The sequence below is a fragment of the Chiloscyllium plagiosum genome, unplaced genomic scaffold (assembly GCF_037043375.1).
Source record: "Chiloscyllium plagiosum isolate Xiang-an unplaced genomic scaffold, Cpla_swu_hap1 HiC_scaffold_8, whole genome shotgun sequence".
NCBI classification, from domain to species: domain Eukaryota; kingdom Metazoa; phylum Chordata; class Chondrichthyes; order Orectolobiformes; family Hemiscylliidae; genus Chiloscyllium; species Chiloscyllium plagiosum.
The window spans coordinates 93,374,879-93,396,169 of NW_028270146.1; the positions used below are offsets into that span (position 1 = coordinate 93,374,879).

At 42.4% G+C, this 21,291-nt stretch overlaps 2 protein-coding genes across 2 annotated transcripts in view; one reads left to right on the forward strand and one right to left on the reverse strand.

The window, feature by feature from the left end:
* The window catches only part of LOC122554013 (inositol-trisphosphate 3-kinase A-like), a 129,155-nt gene extending 119,806 nt beyond the window's left edge, over positions 1 to 9,349 (forward strand). The window contains exons 5-7 of the mRNA XM_087990111.1: positions 704 to 805; positions 2,167 to 2,238; positions 3,560 to 9,349. Coding sequence (XP_087846237.1) covers positions 704 to 805; positions 2,167 to 2,238; positions 3,560 to 3,757 — 372 coding nt within the window. The 3' untranslated portion in view covers positions 3,758 to 9,349. The remainder of the gene's footprint in view (positions 1 to 703; positions 806 to 2,166; positions 2,239 to 3,559) is intronic.
* A 5,770-nt stretch (positions 9,350 to 15,119) lies between these two features.
* ltk (leukocyte receptor tyrosine kinase) overlaps positions 15,120 to 21,291 on the reverse strand; it is a 172,073-nt gene continuing 165,901 nt past the window's right edge. Inside the window, exons 19-21 of the mRNA XM_043698197.2 lie at positions 20,509 to 20,643; positions 17,574 to 17,664; positions 15,120 to 16,472 (exon numbers count right to left, since the gene is read on the reverse strand). Of these exons, the coding sequence (XP_043554132.2) occupies positions 15,687 to 16,472; positions 17,574 to 17,664; positions 20,509 to 20,643 (1,012 nt within the window). The 3' untranslated portion in view covers positions 15,120 to 15,686. The remainder of the gene's footprint in view (positions 16,473 to 17,573; positions 17,665 to 20,508; positions 20,644 to 21,291) is intronic.

Genomic DNA, 21,291 nt, shown 5'->3' on the forward strand with positions numbered 1-21,291 from the left:
CCTCAGCCCATACCTCCTCAGTAGACAAGTCCTCATCAAAAGTTCTTTCAGCCACCATTATACTGTCCTTGACTAACAAAGCCACACCTCCCCCTCATTTACCACCTTCTCTGATATTAATGAAAGATTAAACCCTGAACCTGCAACATCCATTCCTGACCTTGGGTGAGTTTGTGAGAGAGAATTCCTGAACTTGTCTGCAATATTACATTATAACGTATAACTGAAGGAGGATGTTATGGTGGCTCAGTGGTTAGCACTGCTGCCTCACAGTGCCAGGGACCAGAGTTTGATTCCCACCTTGGGCGACTGTGTGTGTGGAGTTTGCACATTCTCCCCATGAATGTGCGGGTTTCTTCCCACAGTCCAAAGATGTGCAGGTTAGGTGAGTTTGTCCATGCTAAATTGTCCATAGTGTTTAGGGATGTGTAGGTTAGGTGCATTAGTCAGGGGAATGGGTCTGGGTGGGTTAATCTTCAGAGGGTTGGTGTGGACTTGTTGGGCCAAATGGCCTGTTTCCACACCATAGGTATTCTTTGATTCTATGATGTGAAGCATTACCTGGGAGGAGATATCTCTATTTCAGCAGTCTCCTACATAAATGCCTGCTCTACAGTAATTTTGATTAAGGTTTTAAGTTCTGTTTAGTAGCTGTAACTAGCTGTAGGTGCAAATGTCATGATGTTCTTTTGTTTGATTACAGAGAGCGGATGGCAAAGGCAGCACAAACTTCAAAAGGACCAAAACAAAGGAACAAATTCTTCAGGTCTTTATCGACTTTGTCAATGGAAACAAGAAAATTGTGGTAGGTTATCATCAATGCAAGGATTGAAACTCCAAATATAGGAGGAAAAACACAGACGTAAAGAATTAAAGAGCTATTAAAAAGGGTTGATTGGTCAACATATGGACTAAGACACAAAAACGCTGCAGATGCTGGAATCCAAGGTAGATGAGCAGGAGACTGGAACAACACAGTGAACCAGGCAGCCTCCCCTCCATTCCTCTGACCGACCCTTCCTTCCAGCTACCAATCGGATTCATCCCTTCCATCGACCAACCAGATCGTACCCTCTACCTGTGTTCACCTATCACTACCTCACCATCGCACACTGCTCCCCCCCCCCCCACCCCCCTTTATCTGCAGCTCCCCTTACACCCACCCCCAGTCCTAAAGAAGGGTTAGACCCAATGCTGCCCATTATGCTGTGTTCTTCCAGCCTCCTGCTCATTTACAATATATGGACTAAAACATCATCATAAAAACACATGCTCTCTCACACACTCACTTTTTCACCCACTTCTCTTTCTCTCTCTCTCGCACTAATACTTGCTCTCCCATGCCCATTCTCTCACTTGCATACTCGCTCTAAGCATACATGCTCTTTCATGCAGTCTCTTGTCCACTCGCTACCTCTTTATCACACACAAATATTCTTCACATACGTGTCTCTTTCACACCTCTCTGTCCCTCTCATGCATGTGCTGTCTTACACACAGTCTCACATACACTCCCCCTCACAAAAATGCTCTCTGACATATGTTTTCCCATACACCCACTCTCTCTCACACACACACACTCCCCCCATGCATGCGCACACACACCATCTCCCCCTCACATACACACTCACACACAGTCTTTCTCACACTCACACTCTCTCACACGCACACACTGTCTCTCTTACATGTTGTCTTACACACTTTCTCATATATGTTCTTCTCACACACACTCTCTTTCACACACACAATCACACAAACCTCTCTCTCTTGCACATATGCTCTCTCTCATACGCACATGCTCTCTTTCTGTGTCTCACTCACCAATAGATTTGCCAGCACTTCTGACCAGACTGGGAAAGTGAAATGGCACCAGCTCATTGTTTTTCATATATTCCTATTCCTGCAACCAGCCATAATGTGAGCGGAGTGAAGCTGTTTGAATATTGGAAGCATCACCCAATCTCCAGGAGAAGGTGGTGCTGCTGGAGGGCATAGTGGACCAGGAGCAGGGACTCTAGCTGATTCCCAATCTGTAGTCTATAGAATCTGGGGCCACAGGCAGTGCAACCATCCACCACCAACTGAGGCCTGCGCAGACCAGGGACAGTTTCTGTTTGATCTCAACCCCCATTGATGTATTAACCTCTGCTTTGTTTGCACCTGAAGCAAGCCTACATGACAAGACTAATGGAGATTCGGAAAGCTCTGGAAACGTCGGAGTTCTTCAAAAGGCACGAGGTAGGGATCACGGAATTGCAGTGGTTAAGGGTTCTGGCCTCCCTATTATAGGAAGGATATTGCTAAACCTGAGAGGGTTCAGAAGAGATTTACCAGGATGTTACTGGGAATGGAGGGTTTGAGTCATAAGGACAGCTGGATAGGCCAGGACATTTTTCAATGGAGCGTAAGTGGTTGAGAGGTGACCTTACAGAGGTTTATAAAATCATAAGGTGTCATATGTCAGGTGTCTTTTTCCTAGGCGAGGGAATCTCAAGACTAGCAGCATGTTTTTAGAGTGAAAGGAGAAAGATTTGAACAAGAAATGGGGGCAATTTCTTTACACAGAGAGTGGTTCGTGTGTGGAATGAACTTCCAGAGGAAGCGGTGGATGCGGACACAGTCACAATATTTAAAAGACAGTTGGACAAGTTCATGAATAGGGAAGGTTTGGAGGGATATGGGCCAAACGCAGCCAGGTGGAACTAGTTTAGTTTGGGAACATGGTCAGCGTGGACTCATTGGACCGAAGGGTCTGTTCCATGCTGTATGACTCGAAGTACCCCTCCTAAAGTTTGAGCAGATAATCAAGGCTGAGAGCTCACTGCTCAAGCTGCTGTCTTTCATATGAGACATTAAATCAAGACTTAGTTCATCCTGTTTTAAAGAAGGGCAAGGGAAGTTCACACCTCCCATGCCCTTGGTAATATTTATCTCCTCACCAACATAATTGAAAATTACAAACCTAGTCATTGTCGTCTTGGTGTTTAGGGGATCTTGCTTCGTGCAAGTTCATGATAACATTCCCAAAATTGCATCATGTTGAAAATTACTTAGTTGACTATTAAAGCACCTTTGGAGATTTCTGAGGATGTGAAAGGTACTATATCATTGCAGGTCTTTCCCTGTCCAAACTTACACCACCCTCTCAAACACCCCCAGCGCGCCTCACCCCATCCCTTCACAATTCCCCCACCCCACCCACATCCCCAGTTTCCACCCGCTCCAACCTTCCAACCCTACAACCCCGTCAAGTACCCCATCTCATCTAATCCCTGGTCAGGTCCAGCACCGCAACCCTCCCCCCCACCACCAACCGACCCTCCATCTCTCCTCCAACCCTGTACACCACAACTCTCTACCCTCCCCAGACCTCCCACAACACTTGCACCAATCCCCCACCCAAATGCCCTGTTGTTTTAATTTAGTCCTTTAACATCCCAACTCATTCTGGTTGAAACCTTTTATTTTTAAATCTCGACATGTAAGCGCCGTGGTTATTTTCTCTGTCTTGCACCTGAGTTTTCTGACCTTCGCCCTTCACCTCTACATGGTGCTGCAGGTTATCGGGAGCTCCTTGCTGTTCATACATGACAAGAACGAGGTGGCAAAGGTGTGGCTGATCGACTTTGGGAAGACCACCAGGCTGCCAAGCGGAAAGACTCTTAATCACCGTCTGTTCTGGGAGGAAGGCAACAGGGAAGATGGCTACCTCCTGGGGCTTGACAATATGATCGCCATTGCATCCAGCATTTTGTGATGCTAGGCCAAATTCCTCCTTTTCCATTGGGCAGTAGGAATATTGTACGGGGCCAGCCTCCCTCGACCTGGATGCGCGCTGCTGTTCAAAGCGGTGAGGGAACAAAGAAAGAGAGAGGACATTTTGGCGAGATGCAACTGAGGTTTCCCCACTGCCGGTGGGCTTTCTCTTGGGTGACTTTGTGTCTTTAATTGGACCCAGACTGTGAATGGGACGCACAAAGGTATCAGAATGGTGGAGGTGACGCTCTTATCTCGTGGGAAATATGGTTGCTATTCACTGTGGAACTGTTACGAATGGTTACTCTCGGGTTTGGCTTGAAATAATATTTGAAGGACAATTGCAATTAGATTCTGCTCATGGATGATATCAATGCAAAGCAAGAAAATTTGTGGGCGCTCTCCTGAAAGATAAGGTGACTTCCCCCTCACCTCGTACCTCACAATGTCCAGGTCGAAAGCAGAAGTGGCCAACACAGGAAAGAGTAAACGGGGAACTGCAGGCCTGGTGTATGTTATCGTAAAATCCTAGAATCTATTATAAAGGAAGTGAGTACTAGATATTCAGAAGTACTTGTCTGATTAGGCTGATGCAACATGGACTTAGGATGAGTGGATATGTTTGACAAGGTTGATAGCTTTTTGAGGATGTTATGAGCAGAGTTGATTAAGGGAGAACCAATAAATATGGGGTATTTGGATTTTCAGTAGACTTTGATTAAGTCCCACACAAGGTATTTGTAAACAATGAAAGTGTTTGGGATTGGGGCTATTATAGTAACATGGCTTCCAGACAAAAAGTAGAGATTAGGGAAAAATGGCTCATTCTCCAATATGACAAGTGGGGACCACAAGGGTCAGTGCTTGAGCTCCAACTATTCACAATCTATATCAATGACTCTGATGTGGGGTCAATTGTAATACAGCAAATTCTCTGTAATCGAGATTCCAAGCATCCAGAATGGGGACTTTAGTGGCATTAGCAACCAGAAAGGATTAATAGTTCAAGAATGACTTTATCAAAAAAGACAACATCACTTATCATGGCCAGATATACCAGGATTTAAAAGTGGCTTGTTTTTTAAAATGCACCTTCATCTTGTGGCAGCAACAGGACCAGTTCTCCCAGCAGCCACTTGTATTCCTCATGAAACCAGCAGATTCAGCTAACCAGCTTCTCTCCATTTCCCTGTGTGGGCTGGTTACTCTATTGGCAGGTGCAGCTGACACAAAACCTGAGAGCCGTGAGGATTTACACAGGCTGAACATGATAGGCAAGAGCCTGTAGATAAGTGTGAGGTTATCCACTTGGTAGGAACAATTCAGGTGAAGAGTATTTCATAAATAGTGAGTAGTTGTGAAATGCTGATGTCCAAAGAGGTCGAGGTGCCCTTGTTCATGTAGGTGTAGCCAGCAGTTCAGAAGATAAACAGTCTTTACTGCAAGAGGGTTTGTGAACAGGAACAAATAAAGACCTCATTTGGAATATTATATCCGGTTCTAGTTGCCTTCCCTAAGGTAGGATAGATTTTGAATGATTCCGCATCCTTCACTATAACACTGATATACTCCATACCCCTCATTATAACACTGATATATTCCACACCCCTCGCTGTAACATCGATATACCCCACACCCCTCACTCTAACACCGATACACTCCACACCCTTCACTGTAACATGAATCTACACCACACCCCTCACTATAACACTGATACCCTTTACTGGTGTTCCCTATATTCTCACTATAGTACACTCCATACATCACCTACACTCCCTGGCATAACAGCCCAGTCTGTAGTATTGCTGCTAACAGATGCTACTCCATTGTATAATGCACATTTCATGTTGATTACTGACATAAAATCAGTGACTTCACTTTTGATTCATTGTCTGTGATTTGGAATGTTCTTATTTGACAGACACGATGTGGATCCCAAGCTCGTCCTTTACTTTCACTTCCTCAGGAGACTGTTCAAAACTGAGTGATACTTCTGTCTTGGCTTCCCAGTAATTTTCTGCAGCTCACTGCCTGGAAAAGGGGTTATTTCTGAATAGAGCTGTCTACTTGGATTATGCTTTATTTATATCCCATACACCAAGTATGGAACACAGCATGGTTTACTTAATGAGGTCTGAGTGGAAGGATATCATGAGTGTCACATAACATGCAAGTGCTCCATTTCACCTTCTCTCATTGATTATCACTGTCATATTTTCTGCAGCGATAAGGAGATTTGGGTTATTGATGAGTTATTTGTATTATTATGGGAAATCTCTTCCATGTGTCACATCTCTCATATGCAGCTTACAAAAACAGGAACAGCTGGAGATGTCAATTCGCCCCCCTCAAGCAAGTCCATCATCCAGGAGACAGTGAGGTCTGAAGATGCTGGAGATCAGAGTTGAGAGTGTGTTGCTGGATAAGCATGGCAGGTCAGGCAGCATCCGAAGAGCAGGAAAATCAACGTTTCAGGCATAAAGCCTTCAGGAATGAGGCCTCATTCCTGATGAAGGGCTCTGGCCCGAAACGTTGATTTTCCTGCACCTTTTCTGCTGCCTTACCTGCTGCGCTTTTCCAGCAACACATTCTCAACCCAAGTCCATCATTCAGTTAACTCATGACCAATCTGTACTACAGTCCATCTACCTAACTACCTCTATACCCCTGATTTACCCTGATCAAACAACAATCTATTAATCTCAGCCTTAGAAATTCCAGATAACGCACCGCATATTAGGGAGATGGTTGCAAACGCTGCACTTTTTGCAAATTTTGCCTTTTGCACCGAGCCTGTCCTCATTTGGGCCCCTTCCTCTTCCTCCATCTCCAACAAAAGTATTGACAAAAAACATTTTCCAACACCTTTCAGTTCTGAAGAAGGGTTATACTGGACTCGAGGTGTTAACACTGATTTTCCTTTCTCCAGAAGCTGCCAGACCTGCTGAGTTTCTCCAGCAGTTTCTGTGTTTGTCACAGCTACAAATTTCCCTTTTTTTGATGGAATGAGCTTCCTGTTTTCCTTTTTAAATAACCTAGATCTTATTTTAGGATCGTGGTTCCTGTGTTCTGATGTTCCCTCATCAGAAGAAATTGCTTTTCCTTACATACCCTGATGAATTCCATGATCACTTTAGACGATTTGACCAGTTCATCCCTCACCAATCCGAACCAAACAGGATAGCAGCCAGCCTGTCTTCACAATTTAATCCTCTCAGCCAAAAGTATCGTCATTTCCGGGGCCAGTTCCTGAGATCTGATGTCGGAAAACCAATGTGTAGAACCTTCACTGCCAGCTTCTCCCTGAAATGGTGTTATCCACATCACTTTCCTCTGCCACTCTCATGACATTTATTTTCACACAGAGCAAGGTGAGTGTCTAGAACAGGCTGCCAGAGGTAGTGGTGGAGGCGTGTACAATTTTATCATTTTAAGAAACATTTAGACAGGTACATGGATGGAGCTAGGAATGAAGGGATATGGACCAAACAGAGGCAAATGGGACTAGATTAATTGTGAGAACTGGGCAGCATGGCCAGGTTGGGCCAAAGGGCCTCTTTCCATGAAGTAGACCTCTGAGGTTGGCCGATCCCCCAAAGGTTTATTCTTCTTGAAAACACAGACTGATCCAATTATCCTGAGATGGCACCAATTTGACAACCTGTCCAGGTGAAGTCTCACTGCTTGGACTCAGCTGGGATGGTGATCCGTTATAAGCTACCTTTCAATGAAGTTTAAATCCAGAATTATTTGCCAGGGATATACTATCAGGCTGAATGGTAGAAGTAATCAAATTCAGAAATGAGGAGAAATAAGGATCTCTCTCCTAATCCACAGTGTTTCCATTACTGAGAGGGTACCCTGTGATTTGGCAGATTACTGGCAGTCAACGGGTTTAACTCATGTCAGTTCCTAGACATTTAAGGCCTTTCAGCCCATACTGCATATGCCAGGTCCCAATCCCTTGCACTGTCCTCATGACATTGTATTTATTTTTCTTTTCAAGTATTTACCCAGTTCCATTTTAAAAGTTGCCAATAAATCTGCTTCTGACACTCTCTCAGACGATATAATCTGGATCACACCAGAACAATTTCTCCTTATTTCTCCCTCTGATTTCTAAATCTGAGGCCTCTTGTCCCTCGTGTAAATGAAACTATTTCTCCACATAAACAGTTTCAACATAAACAGTTTCAAACACCTCACACCTTGTCTCTTATCCCATTCAAAATGGCTGCCGGGATAGGTAAACAATTTCTGAAGTGATAAATTCTTCACACCCACAATGAGGGACACTATAGCCAGTGTTCTCACTGGATCCTAAATCTTGTTTTTAATATTTGCTATCCTGGGCAAGTGTCACTGGAATTTATTGCTCATCCCTAGTTTTCCCAGCTAACAACTTGTGAGACCACTTCTAGGTAGTTAACCAAATTGGTAGGATAGGGTTTACATTTCTATAGCGCCTTTCCCCTCGGTGCGTCCCTGAGCACTTTACAGCCAATATAGCGGTTTTGAAGGGTAATGCTGTGAAGGCTGTGATATAGGAACTTGAGCTATTCTTCTTATGAGTGAACTCTTTCGGATTTTGCAACTATCCAACAGCTTCCTGGTAACTGGCATGATTTTTTAAAAAAATTGTGCTTGTGGTCTCAAACTGTCACAGCAGGATTTGAACTCATGTTAACAGTCCAGGGAATCACTGCAACACGTCAGAGTTGCTGCACATCAAGGAGGAAGCATTCACAGAGAATGAGGGATTGGTGACTCACTCAAAGGATGGCACCACAAGGTGACAAGTGGAGAAACTTTCATAGAGAGGGTAAAACCTTGGGGGAAAAAAAGAGAGACAGTGTGAATCAATAGGAGCAGAGAGAATCAGAGGAGAAAAAAACTGATTTGGAGAGAAATAAAATGGAGAAAAGTTGAAAGCCAAAAGTCTTTATTTTATATAGCCCTTCAGTACTGTGCCTGGAGTGGTTTGGTCATTTTCTTCTCTCTGCTGTTTTAGTTCCATAATCTGTGGTCCATTTTCTCTCTTCTGGGAATAGAATTCCATGAACTTAAAACAAATTTTTAGGAAAAAATGCACCCTGATGGGCTCAAAAGTGTTAACCACAAATGCACGGTCTCACCCTCCATGAGGAATGAATTTGAGTGCGTCTCTCAATGCAGAAATGCATTCGAAAATCCAGTTCCCAGTCCTGCACAGATCAGTCCAAGAATCATTCGGGGAGCCACAACTATAGTATTGCTCAGGTCAGACCATAGTTCTTCAACTTCAAAAGAAGGCATTAGAAGTCTCCTGATCCAATCCTGTATGCATTATCACTTCTGTATGTTGTAAGGTGATATGGGATTCAAAGTCAATGCGAACTGCACAGAGCTTTGCTGGAAACCAAAACAAAATCCTGGAATCTTGCAGTATAGAGACATAATTGTGAATTTTCTAGTGTATGTTTCAAGTGGGAATGTAAAGTATTCTGAGGAATCTCTACTGTACATTACTGAACACTACTGATAATTATTGGTGTGACTTTTTTTCTGACTGAGTTTAGGACATATGCTGTACAATAAATCATTCATGTATATACTGTGTTTTGCAATAATATTTGCTGCTATCTCTGTGACCTCTCGCAGCCTTAACCCTTCTATAATTTCCTGGTAAGTCTTTATCTAATCTTCAAGACTTTCCAAGTTTGGCACCATTCCCTGCCCAGAGACTTGACCCTGTACCCCAGTATAACATACCTTGATGAAAAGCTTGCCAATGTATGGGCCATACCTTAACCTCATTACAAAACAATTCAGGAAACAGATATTTCCTGGAAGAGATCACAGATACAGATATTTCCTGTCTTTTCATCTTCTTGAGCTTTGGAAGAAACCAAGGATTTATCAATAACTGCCAAACTACAGCGAGGTGATAGTCCCCTGAGGAGCTTAAGACCCATCTCATAAGAATTTGCTTCTAAGTGCCCTCAGCATATCTTATTAACAGTGCTTGAAGTATTAAAGGGACAGGCCAGGCTCTAACTTGGCAGAATGCAACATTTGGTGCACTGTGTAATATAACAGTCTTAATCATTGTGAAACAATCCATTTGCTGACTTAATGTGAAAAGTAGGGAATGTAGACTCAAACTAAAGGTGCTGACCAAATGATGAAATTCAAGATGATGTAACTGATTGCATGACCCTGACATCAGCAAAAGAGACGATACCAGTCCAGAGTGAGCATGCGGAGAGAGAGGTCTAGGACTCTGCACTAGAGAACCATATGTGAGAATCCACAATGTACAGATGGAAATAAAGAAAAGTTACAGTATATAAAGAGATGACAAGCCTTATTTAGAGACACAAAAGAATCAGTATGTGCAGATGGTACTCCAGACTGGTAGCTCTCTGTGCAGGTAGCTGGGCTGGCTTGAAGTAAAGCAAACCACATCAGATGACACTCTTTATGAGTTCCAATTCAGATCACAACACACTGTGGTATGTGGTAAGTAGTTCATTTATTAGTGAAGCAGTAATTATAAATTCAGACACTGTTACATGATTAGTGCTTGAATGTTTCAGTGGATTGTTATCTCAAAGAGCAGTATTAGGAAAACAAAACTATTAACAAGCATAAAGTAGAAACGTGCTCATATCTAGCGCACATACCAACTTGATTTAATCTTCACGACACAATTGATGTGGCTGTACTTAACTGTATCATTCTTGAATCATCAGGCAACTTTATTGATGCAATTCTACTCCCTAATAATGGCTAAAGAGGTTCGCACTTGATGCAAAACAGCCACATAAGTGACTGTCGAAGTGCTAGGCTTAATGTAGCAGAATGTCATTGTCTTTGGCTAGTGCAGTACTGTACACAGTTAGTTATTGTCATGAGTACCCCACTTGGAGGGACAAAGAAAGTACTTGCATTTTTATGCCTTCCATGACCTCAAGACATACCAAAGTGTCTTACAGCAAATTACTTTTCTCAGTCTAGTCACTTTGTAATGTAGGAAGTTCAGCAACCAAGTTACACACAGCAAGTCCCACAAATAGCGTTATGACAGTGACAAGATGTTCTTGTCAGCTGAGATATAAATGTTTGTCAGGACACCAGCAAACCCATCTGCTGTTCTCTGAAACAGTGCCATAGATCATTTTAGATCTACCCGAGAGAGTTGGGCAATAAATTCCATTTGAAGTCATAAGATTCTAGTGCATAGCTCGCCAGCAGAAAACTGCATGCATGCTGCATTGGAAATACGTCACTGGAGTTTACCAATCTGCTAGGCTTGAACATCCAAATAGTGTTTCACCAGCATATGCCATCTCTGGTTTTGCAATGCATCCATGAACTGAGTGGGTGTCATTTACTTCTCTACAATGGTATCACAACCAAACTAAGACACTAAGCGTAACCCAGATTTTCACACTGTGGCACTTCCCAGAAGGAGCAGTGGATCAGAGTTTCACTGGCAAGGCCAACATTTATTGCAGATTCTGAATTGTTTTTGAAAAGGTAGCCGCAGTGCACATGTGAGATGCTCCCACAATGCTATTAAATACAGAGTTCCAAAATTATTGTACTGGTAACAATAAAAGAATACACATTTCCAAAATAAAGATAATTTGTAAACCCAAACTTTGAAGATTACGAGCTTCACTTGTGTCTTGGTCTTCCTAAATTGGAGTCTTCAGGATAAATTTGCACAATTTATTTCCTGAAAATGCTAAAACTCTTTTAGACTTCTGTACAATTAATTCTAATGAGGAGACTGGATTCAACAACTTCCTCACAGATTGATAAATTTATGAGCATTTTATCCCAGTGAGAGGGTTCTATTCCAGTTATGATTTGACCCACCCCATTGCATTGTGCAGTATTCTCCCTGAAATAGCTCATTAATATTGTGTCTTCACAGCCAGAGTATGGGCAATTTATCCTTCCAGTTGAGGTAGAATTTCATTCTTTTCTGTCTCTCTCAGTAGAGTTTCTTCCATCCTGTGATTTCCATCTGACATCAGCTCCACTCCTACAGAATTCCAAAGGCAGCTCAATCTACAGAATTCATATGTGTACAGGGACCAGATGCCAAATTTCCAAATTTACAGATAGCACAAAATTAGCTGAGAGTTGAGGAGGTTTTGCGGGAATTTGGACAGGGTGAGTGAATGGGCAAGAAGGTGACAATTGGAATATAATCCGAATGAGTGGGTCCATGTTGGTAAAAAAAGGCACAATATTTTTTACATAATCAGAGATGAGAGCAGCTGTCCTTGTCCATAAAAGCTAATGTGCAGGAGCAGAAACAATTAGGAAGGCAAACAGTATGTTAACTTTCAGCGCAAGGGGATGTGAGCAAACAGGTAAAGATGATTTGCTGCATTTGTATAGAGCCTCGACGAGGCTGCATCTGGAGTATTGTGTACATGTTTGGTCTCCTTGCACAGAGGGAGTGCCATGAAAGTTTGCCAGATTAATCTCTGGGGTGGCTGGATTCTTTTATGAGATTGACGACACCAGGCCTGTATTCCGTAGAGCTTCAAAGCATGTTATTGAAACTTAGAGAATTTTTGCAGGGTAAATGTCTATCCCCTGTTGTGAGTTCAGAACCAGGGGTCACTGCCTCAAAGTGAGGGACAGGTTATTGAAGACTGAAATGTACATTCTTTTATCTTCACTTGGAGGGCGGCAGATCTATGAAATTCTTCACCCCATGGCATCTCGTGATACTAATGACAGCAAAGGATATGGGGATGCTGGGGAATAAATAGTGGAAGGTAAATGATCAGCTGTGGTTTGATAAATGGTGGAGTGGGCCAAGTGGCCCAAATGGCTTACCCCTGTTTCCTATTTTGCCCAATCACTGGTCATCACTCAAATACCATGGGGAAACTGAGATGGTATTGACATCAGTTTTCAACAATGATCTTCTCTCATCACCATTAATTCTTCTCTTCCACATCCACCCCAGCCCTCACTATGTATAATATTGCTCCCACCCTCTATCCCTCAGTACTGACCTCATGCAGAAACCCTGGCTGATGTTTCCTGGCCTTTCCCAGCCTCAGGCCAGAAACTAACTCTAGCCACTAACACCGCCACGAACTGAATTGAAGCTAATGAGGAACTGAAAACTAGGCCTCTTTGTGACAGCCAGCTATCATGAGAGCTCACGCTTTTGTGTTAATCATCTTTAATATGCAATTTATGAGACATTTTTCTGTAGAGAGATGACCAAAAAGTAAAAGATGCAAAAGTCAACATAAAAGAAATTATATCTTAATACTATTGTGAAGCAACAATGGTTTCTGCTCCCCTCCCCACCCCCAGAAGGAATAAAGAAACATTAGACCTTCCTTAGACCAATGACAGAGTGTAGAACATGAACTAAATTACTATCATTACAACATGAACCAAATAGCACGCTTACTTAGACCAATTACAATCTGTGTAACAGAAACAGGAGTTGAGATCGGTCAGACCAATCACAGTCTTTATAACATAAACAAAAACCTGAGCGTGATTAGAACAACAACAACTTTGTATTTATAGAGCGCTTTAAATGTAGTGAAATGTGTCGAGGTGCTTCACAAGAGCTGTGATTGGACAAAATGTGATGACAAGCCACGTGAGGAGATAGTAGGTTAGGTGCGAGGCTATTGACCTGAAACATTCATTTTGTTTCTCTGGCCACAGATGCTGCCTGACCTGTTGAGTGTTACCAGCACTTCCTACTTCATTTTCAGCATCTGTCATATTTTGTTTTCAAATAATCCCGTCCTTTCTTGAATGTATGCAAGCTAAGAGGATAACAACTGAAAGTTCTGGAGAAACTCAGCAGGTCTGGCAATTTCTGTGGAGAGAGAGAGAAAGACAGTTTACGTTTCAAGTTGAATAGGACGCTTTTCAGAAACCCAACTTGTAAATACTTAAGGTTTCTTTCTGCACCGAGAATTTACACTGCTTTGTTTTTATTTCAGACTTCTAGAATCCAGAGAATTTCATTTTTGCTCGTCAATTGAAGCAAGTTAGTTCTCTTCAGCAATTGAGTTAAGCGCATTAGTAAACTACTGAGCTTCTCACATAAAAAATAACTTATCAACTGTGACTTGACATTAACTATTATTTTAAAGTTATCTCACAGTGTTTAACTACCTGATCAAGCTGAAAAGATTCCACATTCTGGGTCTACGTAATTGGCACATATGTTTACATTTATTGTCAAAAGTCCAACCTCCAAATCCTCAATGTTCAAACCAAAAGAAATATTTGGACAAAACTGGTGCACAGCAGGGTGTTGAATTATCTTCGCAGTCCTCCAGAATCGCTGAGAGCAACTAATGAGTAAAAAATAAGGCATTAATCAAATGCTGTGTTCACCCATATCTATGTAAACAATATTCAACAACATTGAAAGGGGATTAATTGTTTGACTGAGCAGGGGGGAAAGATGTATGACAAAACACCCCATCCCACATTGGCCACCTTGCACTCAATGCACTTCTAACTGAAGCTAATTGGAACGTCTGTCTATCGCACTACTAAATCCAGCGCTGAGCTTCTGGAGCCATCTTTGATCATTCACTGTTAATTAATTTTGCTGAAGTTACTGTCTTCTGGAAAAACCTTCACTTGCTCAGAAAGAACAAAGAGTCAATAGATCAGTCTTCATGTCTACAACCCATAAGACATTCAACAGACTCTTATGCATGTGGGGGGATGGGTTTTCTGACCAAATCATGGTGGACCTGGGACAAGAATGATCTATTTGAAATTTAAAGTCAAAGATTTATTGAAAGCTTTCGGAGAATTTCCCACCATGATGTAAGTGTGACAGAAGCCAGGAAGGTTAGGGGTGGAGGGGGGGGGAGGGATTGGTGGTTAGGAGATGCTGAATGGAATTGGATGGTTAAGGTGAGAAGCTTGTGTCAAACTATAGGAACATCAGACAAATACTCAGTTACATAGTCCCCATCCCAATTGTTGTTCAAATCACTCCCCCACTCCAATTCTCATTTCAGATCAAAAAATACTGAACAAAAAAAACTGGACACTTCTACAAAGACCAGTCTTCGAAGGGGAACACAGCAAAAATCAAGTTGTAGCATTTCTTTCTGACACTAGATGATACCAAAAAGCATCAATGCAGTTTCTTCATGAATCCTCTGTTAATAAGTGACGTTTCTCCCCAGTATATTTCTTCGGGTTGCAGGGATACAAGATGCATGTCTCTCAATGATTCTCAAAGTACACCTAGGGGTGATAACCAGGGATAAAGCTGCAGCTCATAATGATTTCAGATGGACAACTCTTTAAAACTGGTGCGAAAAATTGGGAAATAGTTGGTCGAGGTATTTCAATGGTTCCAGTGTTGGACTTTCAACATGAACTGTAATCCCAATCTGTACCATCAGAACATTGGATCTCCCCTATTAAAATAAGTCAATGACTTCAAAGAACTAGCCCTTGCCCACTCTCGCATTGCTGGTGTCAGAAATGTAAATTCTAGCATCTTCTGGCATTTGGACTGACCACAACGAGTCAATCGGATTAATCAGTTCTTTGCTGGGCTGTTCCATAGAGAAAATGGCACTTAGCCAAGAGTTCAATTTATGAGGAGGGGGATTTGAGGACCAAAGTGGAAACTGCTACAGATTAGAAATCTTCTAGGCTACATACTCTTCCTATCAAGTCAATAATATCAAAGAGAAATGAACGGAGTGAATCCTGTCTAGACTTTTAATGGCTTTCCAATCTGATGAGATTGCTTATTTCCAACCTTGAGCCCCATCAAGATTTCCTGGCCTTGGAGGAGCTCGCAATCCAATCTAGGTACAGTGTCAAATGGAATTGTGTCTCTTTGCCTCTTATGGATTTGAACTGAACTGAGCAGATCCAGGCAATCTGGCATGTGTCTCAGATCCTTATACAGAGGTGATACTGAGGTCTTCTGACAGTGACAGGCCTGAGTCACGATCTCTTGCTGACTTCTCTGGGTTGCAAAGGCAATGCATTTCCTTGTTGACAGCTGGTATTTTCTGCCTGGAACCATCCTCCTCACCTGCATCCGATGGTAGCTGCGCACCCTCTATATCACAGCCCAGGTCATCATAAGCATAGTTGATGTTTCCGCAGGGGAAGCTTGGAGTTTTCAGAAGAGAATGGCCTCCAACTTCTCCAACTGGGCAGTGGCTATCTGGGGAAGGGGATTCCCGGGAGCTTGGTGGAGAGCTGCTGTTGCAATCCAAGCCCGAATCTTCTCTCTCAGGGACGTTCAGTGGCTTCTCTGCCACCTCAGAGAGTGCCACTGCTCTCTGGTAACTCTCAGAGACCCAGGATCCATAAGTGGGGTTCCACAAGGTTTTGGTCTGGTTGATCTGCCTCTGCTCCTGCTGAGGTTTAGCCTCGGAGGAGTGACCGGCCCCAGCTTCATAGTAAAGCCAGTGGCCACCGACAGGGGCCATCTGATGGCTGCTCTCCATCTTGGCACCAAAGCTCTCTCCCTTTGGAAACTCCTGAAGGTGTTGGAGCTTCGATCCAGATTGCAGGAACTCCGCCATCTGACTGGCAGCATGAGGGGCGAGACCCGAGCTGACCCTCAGCAGTGGGGTCACACCACCAGAGCTGTCAGGCCGCATCACCGTATTCCCTTCGTCCTCTGCCGTTGGGCCGTACTCAATGGGGAGGAGGGTGTTGACAATGTCTGGATCCTGAAAATGACAAACAAGGCAATTAGACCATAATGCGGACTTCCAGTTACAGAGTACAACAGCAAAGAGATGATGTTGAACTTGTATAAGACACTCAGCTTGAGTAGTAGAAACATAGAACCATTGAAATAGGATAAGTAGGCCATTCAATCCTTCAAGCCTGCTCTGCCATTCAATGTAACCATTGCTGATTATCCAACTCAACACCCCATTCCTGCTTTCTCCCTTTAGTCTTCAATACATTAGAACAGCGTCTATCTAAAACTCTTCTGTGGACCTGCAAACTAGTCTGACTTCTGTCCCCCCAATCTGCCTGTCAGTCAGACATCTTACTGCATCTTGACTGACACTCAGGCCTTCATTAAGACATCAGAATCAGTGCAGTCAGGGTCACTTTGGGCCTTGTTTTACACTCATGCTCTTCAAAACCACCAGCCTTTGTTTTCATAGAATCCCTGCGGTGTGGAAGCAGGCCATTTGGCCATCGAGTCCACATCAATACTCCAAAGAGTATCCCACCCAGCCTACACATCCCTTAACATTATGGGCAATTTAGCACGCCCAATTCACCTAACCTGCACATATCTGGACTGTGGGAGGAAACCAGAGTACCCAGAGGAAACCCACACAGACATGGGGAGAACATGCAAACTCCACACACAGTCGCCCCGAGGTTTGAATTGGTCCCTGATGCTGTGAGGCAGCAATGCTAACCACTGAGCCACTGAACCACCACTTTCTCTTTGAGGCAATGGTTCCTCAGCTGTCCCTCCCCCTGACATGCTCCCCCAAAAACATATTACATCTTTTCTCCATTGAGCTCATAGTCTGGGAATCCGCAGTTACATTATTGTTAAACATAAATTTGGTTGCTTTCTATGAAGATAGCTCGATCAAATAAGTTCAACTGTCACCATGTGCCTGATCCCTTAGCACTTTTTAATTGCCTTGAAGAATAGCTGTTTATTCAAACAGACTAGCTTGGAACCCTATCATTACAACAGAGGAATATCAAGCGGGGTATTAAAAATGAATCTGATTCCACTGGCCTTGTGTGTCACCAATTCTACCTCCTATGTTTCTATTGAGAATGTTCCGTACTTGTGTGCAGTAGTTAATTCTTTCCAATATGGTGGAGAAATCAGGCCTGTACTCTGGTCGGTGCTGCCAACACTGGGTCATAATGCGATACCTAAAGGAACAGAATCAGATAAATGCCCTCGTTTGCCAATTTTTAAACAAAGTTATTGTGACAGGAAGAATTTGAGTTTACATAATATCATTCATGATCTGTAGCCATCCCAAAACCCCTTTAACGGACTTCTGAAATCATCATGGTTATAAACAAGGAAACACAATGACCCAATTGTGCATAACACAGTCCCACAAACAGCCACAAATAATGACCTGATATTCTGCCTTCAAGATATTGGTTGGTGATAAATATTTGCTAGGTTTCTAGAGAAAGTTCCCCTGTTCTTATCAGAAGAGCATTTTGGGATCTTTTACACTTACCTAAGGGTTAGCATCTCACCAGAAGGATTGCTTCTCAGATGTTGCATCAATTCTACAGCGCATTGGAGTGCCGACCTGGATACTGTGCACAAGTCTCAGAAGTCCTTTACCTCCGTCAGTGGAGTGAGTGTTGCCACAGTGCTATGAAGTGCTTCACATTGTATGAAGGAGGCCTTCCCATTTTTCTCTCTTTGTCTCCTTGACTGTTTGTGCAATACCTATCCCTACTGTAGGGTTAAAGGTGCATAGTTCTGGTATTGGTTTAAAGTGAATTGGACTTCTTTTTATTTACAGTTTATTGTGTATGTGTTTTTGATTTACAAATAACATTTGAAATTTTAACACAGCTGAGAGATACTCAATGCTGGAAAACCCTGAGGTTGCTATGGAGAAAATTGCTGAGGATGGATAATAAATCGAAATAAAAGTTTTTGGGTTTGGTTTTAAAAATATAAGTAAGGGGGAGGAAGGCTAACCTGGAGACTGAAGACAGCTGGTGTACCTTATTTCATCAAATAGCTTAGATCTATGTAGTTAGAGTGGAGGAGGAAGTTTGAGAGAATGGGACAGGGTTCTGTAAGAGAGATGTCCACTGTGGAAGAGATACCAAGAGAATGTCTAGTGAGTCTGTGTCTAGTGGGGACATGGTTTGTGACTGTCAGTAATATCTTTACTGATGCCGGAAATCACATTGCTAGGAATATACCAAAGATGTGAATGATGATCTGCGTAGCCAGACAAAAACTGTAAAGAAACTCTTTTCCAGATATTTTGTATATTTTAAAGCCTGTCAGTGTAAAAAATATAGTAAAAGAGATTAAGCTGGGTTAAGTCCACTTAATGGACTGAGTTTAAGTTGAAGCTTATATTTTGTTTAAGAATCATTATCTTAATTATTCTGTTTAAATATTTAATCATTATAACTTATATTTAGTGTTGTTTGAGATTGGACAATAAAGATTATTTTGATGTTTTACGTTACTCCCTGGAATTCTGCTACAAATCTTCTTACCCTTGCTTCATCCGTGTATTACATTCTTTAAATGTCTGTGGCCTATCCTAACAAATAGCTGAATAAAAACTGCAAGAACTGCAGATGCTATAAATCAGAAACAAAAACAGAAGCTGCTGGAAAAGCTCAGCAGGGCTGGCAGCATCTGCGAAGAGAATTCAGAATTCACCTTTCCAGTCCAGTGGTCCTCAGGGTCACCTTCAATCCGATTTCTCTTCACAGATGCAGCCGGACCTGCTGAGCTTTTCCAGCAACTTCAGGTTTTGCTTTTAACAAATAGCTGGTTTTCCAGAATCTTCAAAAATAGATAATAACATATGGCATGTTTTATATTTGTTTTCAAGTCCTGTTCCTACACACAAGTCACCATTGATCTGTGAATCTCAGCAGTGAATGTATTCAGCTTTCTGAACAGTGGAGAGCATCATAACTCCCTCCCTCCCTGGATGTCCATGAATCCACCATCCCACAGAAGATGATCAGGAAGGAGGAACCATGCTGATATCCCTTGCCTTGATGTTGAGGCCAATTATTGTAACTCTGGCGTTAGAAATGTTCTGCCCATGAGCACAACCAGCACCATGTTAGAATACTAGACATGGGGCTCCCACAATATCTGTATTTTTATATGGACTGCAGTCTGTGATAGTTGGATGCTTCTTTCCTGAGATTACAATAGTGACTATATTTCAAAAAGTACTCTAATGGCTGTAATGTATCTTGGAATGTCTTCAGGTTGTGAAAGGTGTAATTCCCTACTGCCTATATTCAGTAGTCATTGATCCTGCGGTGTTACAGTTCACTCAGTGTTCCATGCTGTTATGGCAACAGGTATTTTTCTGTGCAAATTGTGGTTTGTAGCAGTGGATAATAATTGTAGATCTGTCACTATCATGGATCTTAGTTTGGATTGTGTCCTTGGCAGTTAGGGTTGATAGAGACTGTGGAAAGTGCAGCTGTTGGTAAACTTGATCTTATATTGAGCAACGTTTCCTAGGTTTGGCACAAGCCTTCACATAAAGCCACATAGACTCCATTGCTGTATGATCTTATAATGTCGACCATCTATTTACATTTTTAGCATTAATCCTTTACACCATAGGAGAGGTTGCAAATTTGCTGGCTGATCAACAAACTCTCCCAGTTTTACCTCCTGCTACTGGAAGGATTTGCAAATTGAATCTCAACCTGTTGGACTGTGTCATGAACACACCTTCCTTGGCAGGCAAGTGCTTGAGTTAGATATGAATGTGAAGCTTCTGGACGAGAGACAGGAACACTACCCACAACCTTCACTGAAACTGATCCATCAATTTTATTGGCCTCTAGTCAGCAATGCTGTTGAGCCTGTACCTAATAATGTGAGTCACCTCTTTCTAGCAATATGAGTAATCCGATTTGAGTCAAGTGTTCTGATTCTGGTTCGGTAATATTTAAGATTAAGCCCTTCCCGGTGTTGTTGCACCTTACTAGTCAAATTCATACTAACCTGAGATCAAACATACTTACACAGGGCCTGGGCATTTCTTGGGTGGATCCATTCTTCCACCACTCGTTACAAACTCCAGGACTTCCTGATTGCTTTTGCAGGGGTATGGCATGTATCCAAGTGACAGAATCTCCCACAGCAATACACCAAATGACCTACAGTAACATTTGAAACAACGAAAGAACTTAGTGCTTACTTTCTTATCCTGGGAAGGTCCTAGAGGCACTTTACTACCAATGGAAGTTTACATGCTGAAATATAGGATAATGCGGCAAACAATTTGTGGTCAGAAATTTGTGTTCCTGAAACAGCAATCTTCCACAAACAATCATGTGATAATGACCATATCATCTGTTTTTGGTGTTAGTTGAGGGTTAAATATTGACCAGACTCTCTGGGAACCATGTCTCAAACTGCTGCAGCTAAATGTCTGGATAGGCTTCTTCCACAGATCAAACATTCAAACAAAGAACAAAGAACAAGAACGAGAACAGGCCACGCTATTCAATAAGCTCATGATTGATCTGATTTTAACTTAAACTCTACATTCCTAGACATCTCCGATGATGCATCACCTCCCATGGTCATCAAGGGTCCATCCAACATCTTAAAAATATTTAAGTATTCTGCACCGTCTTCCTTTTGAGGATGGGAATTCCAAAGACTCTCAAATGTCTAAGAGAATTTCTGTTTTACCTCACCTCTGATTTAAATGAGCGAACCTCTTTTTTAAAGTAAAATACCTAGTTCTGGATTCTCCCACAAGAGGAAACATCCTTTCCACATCCACTTGGTCAAATCCC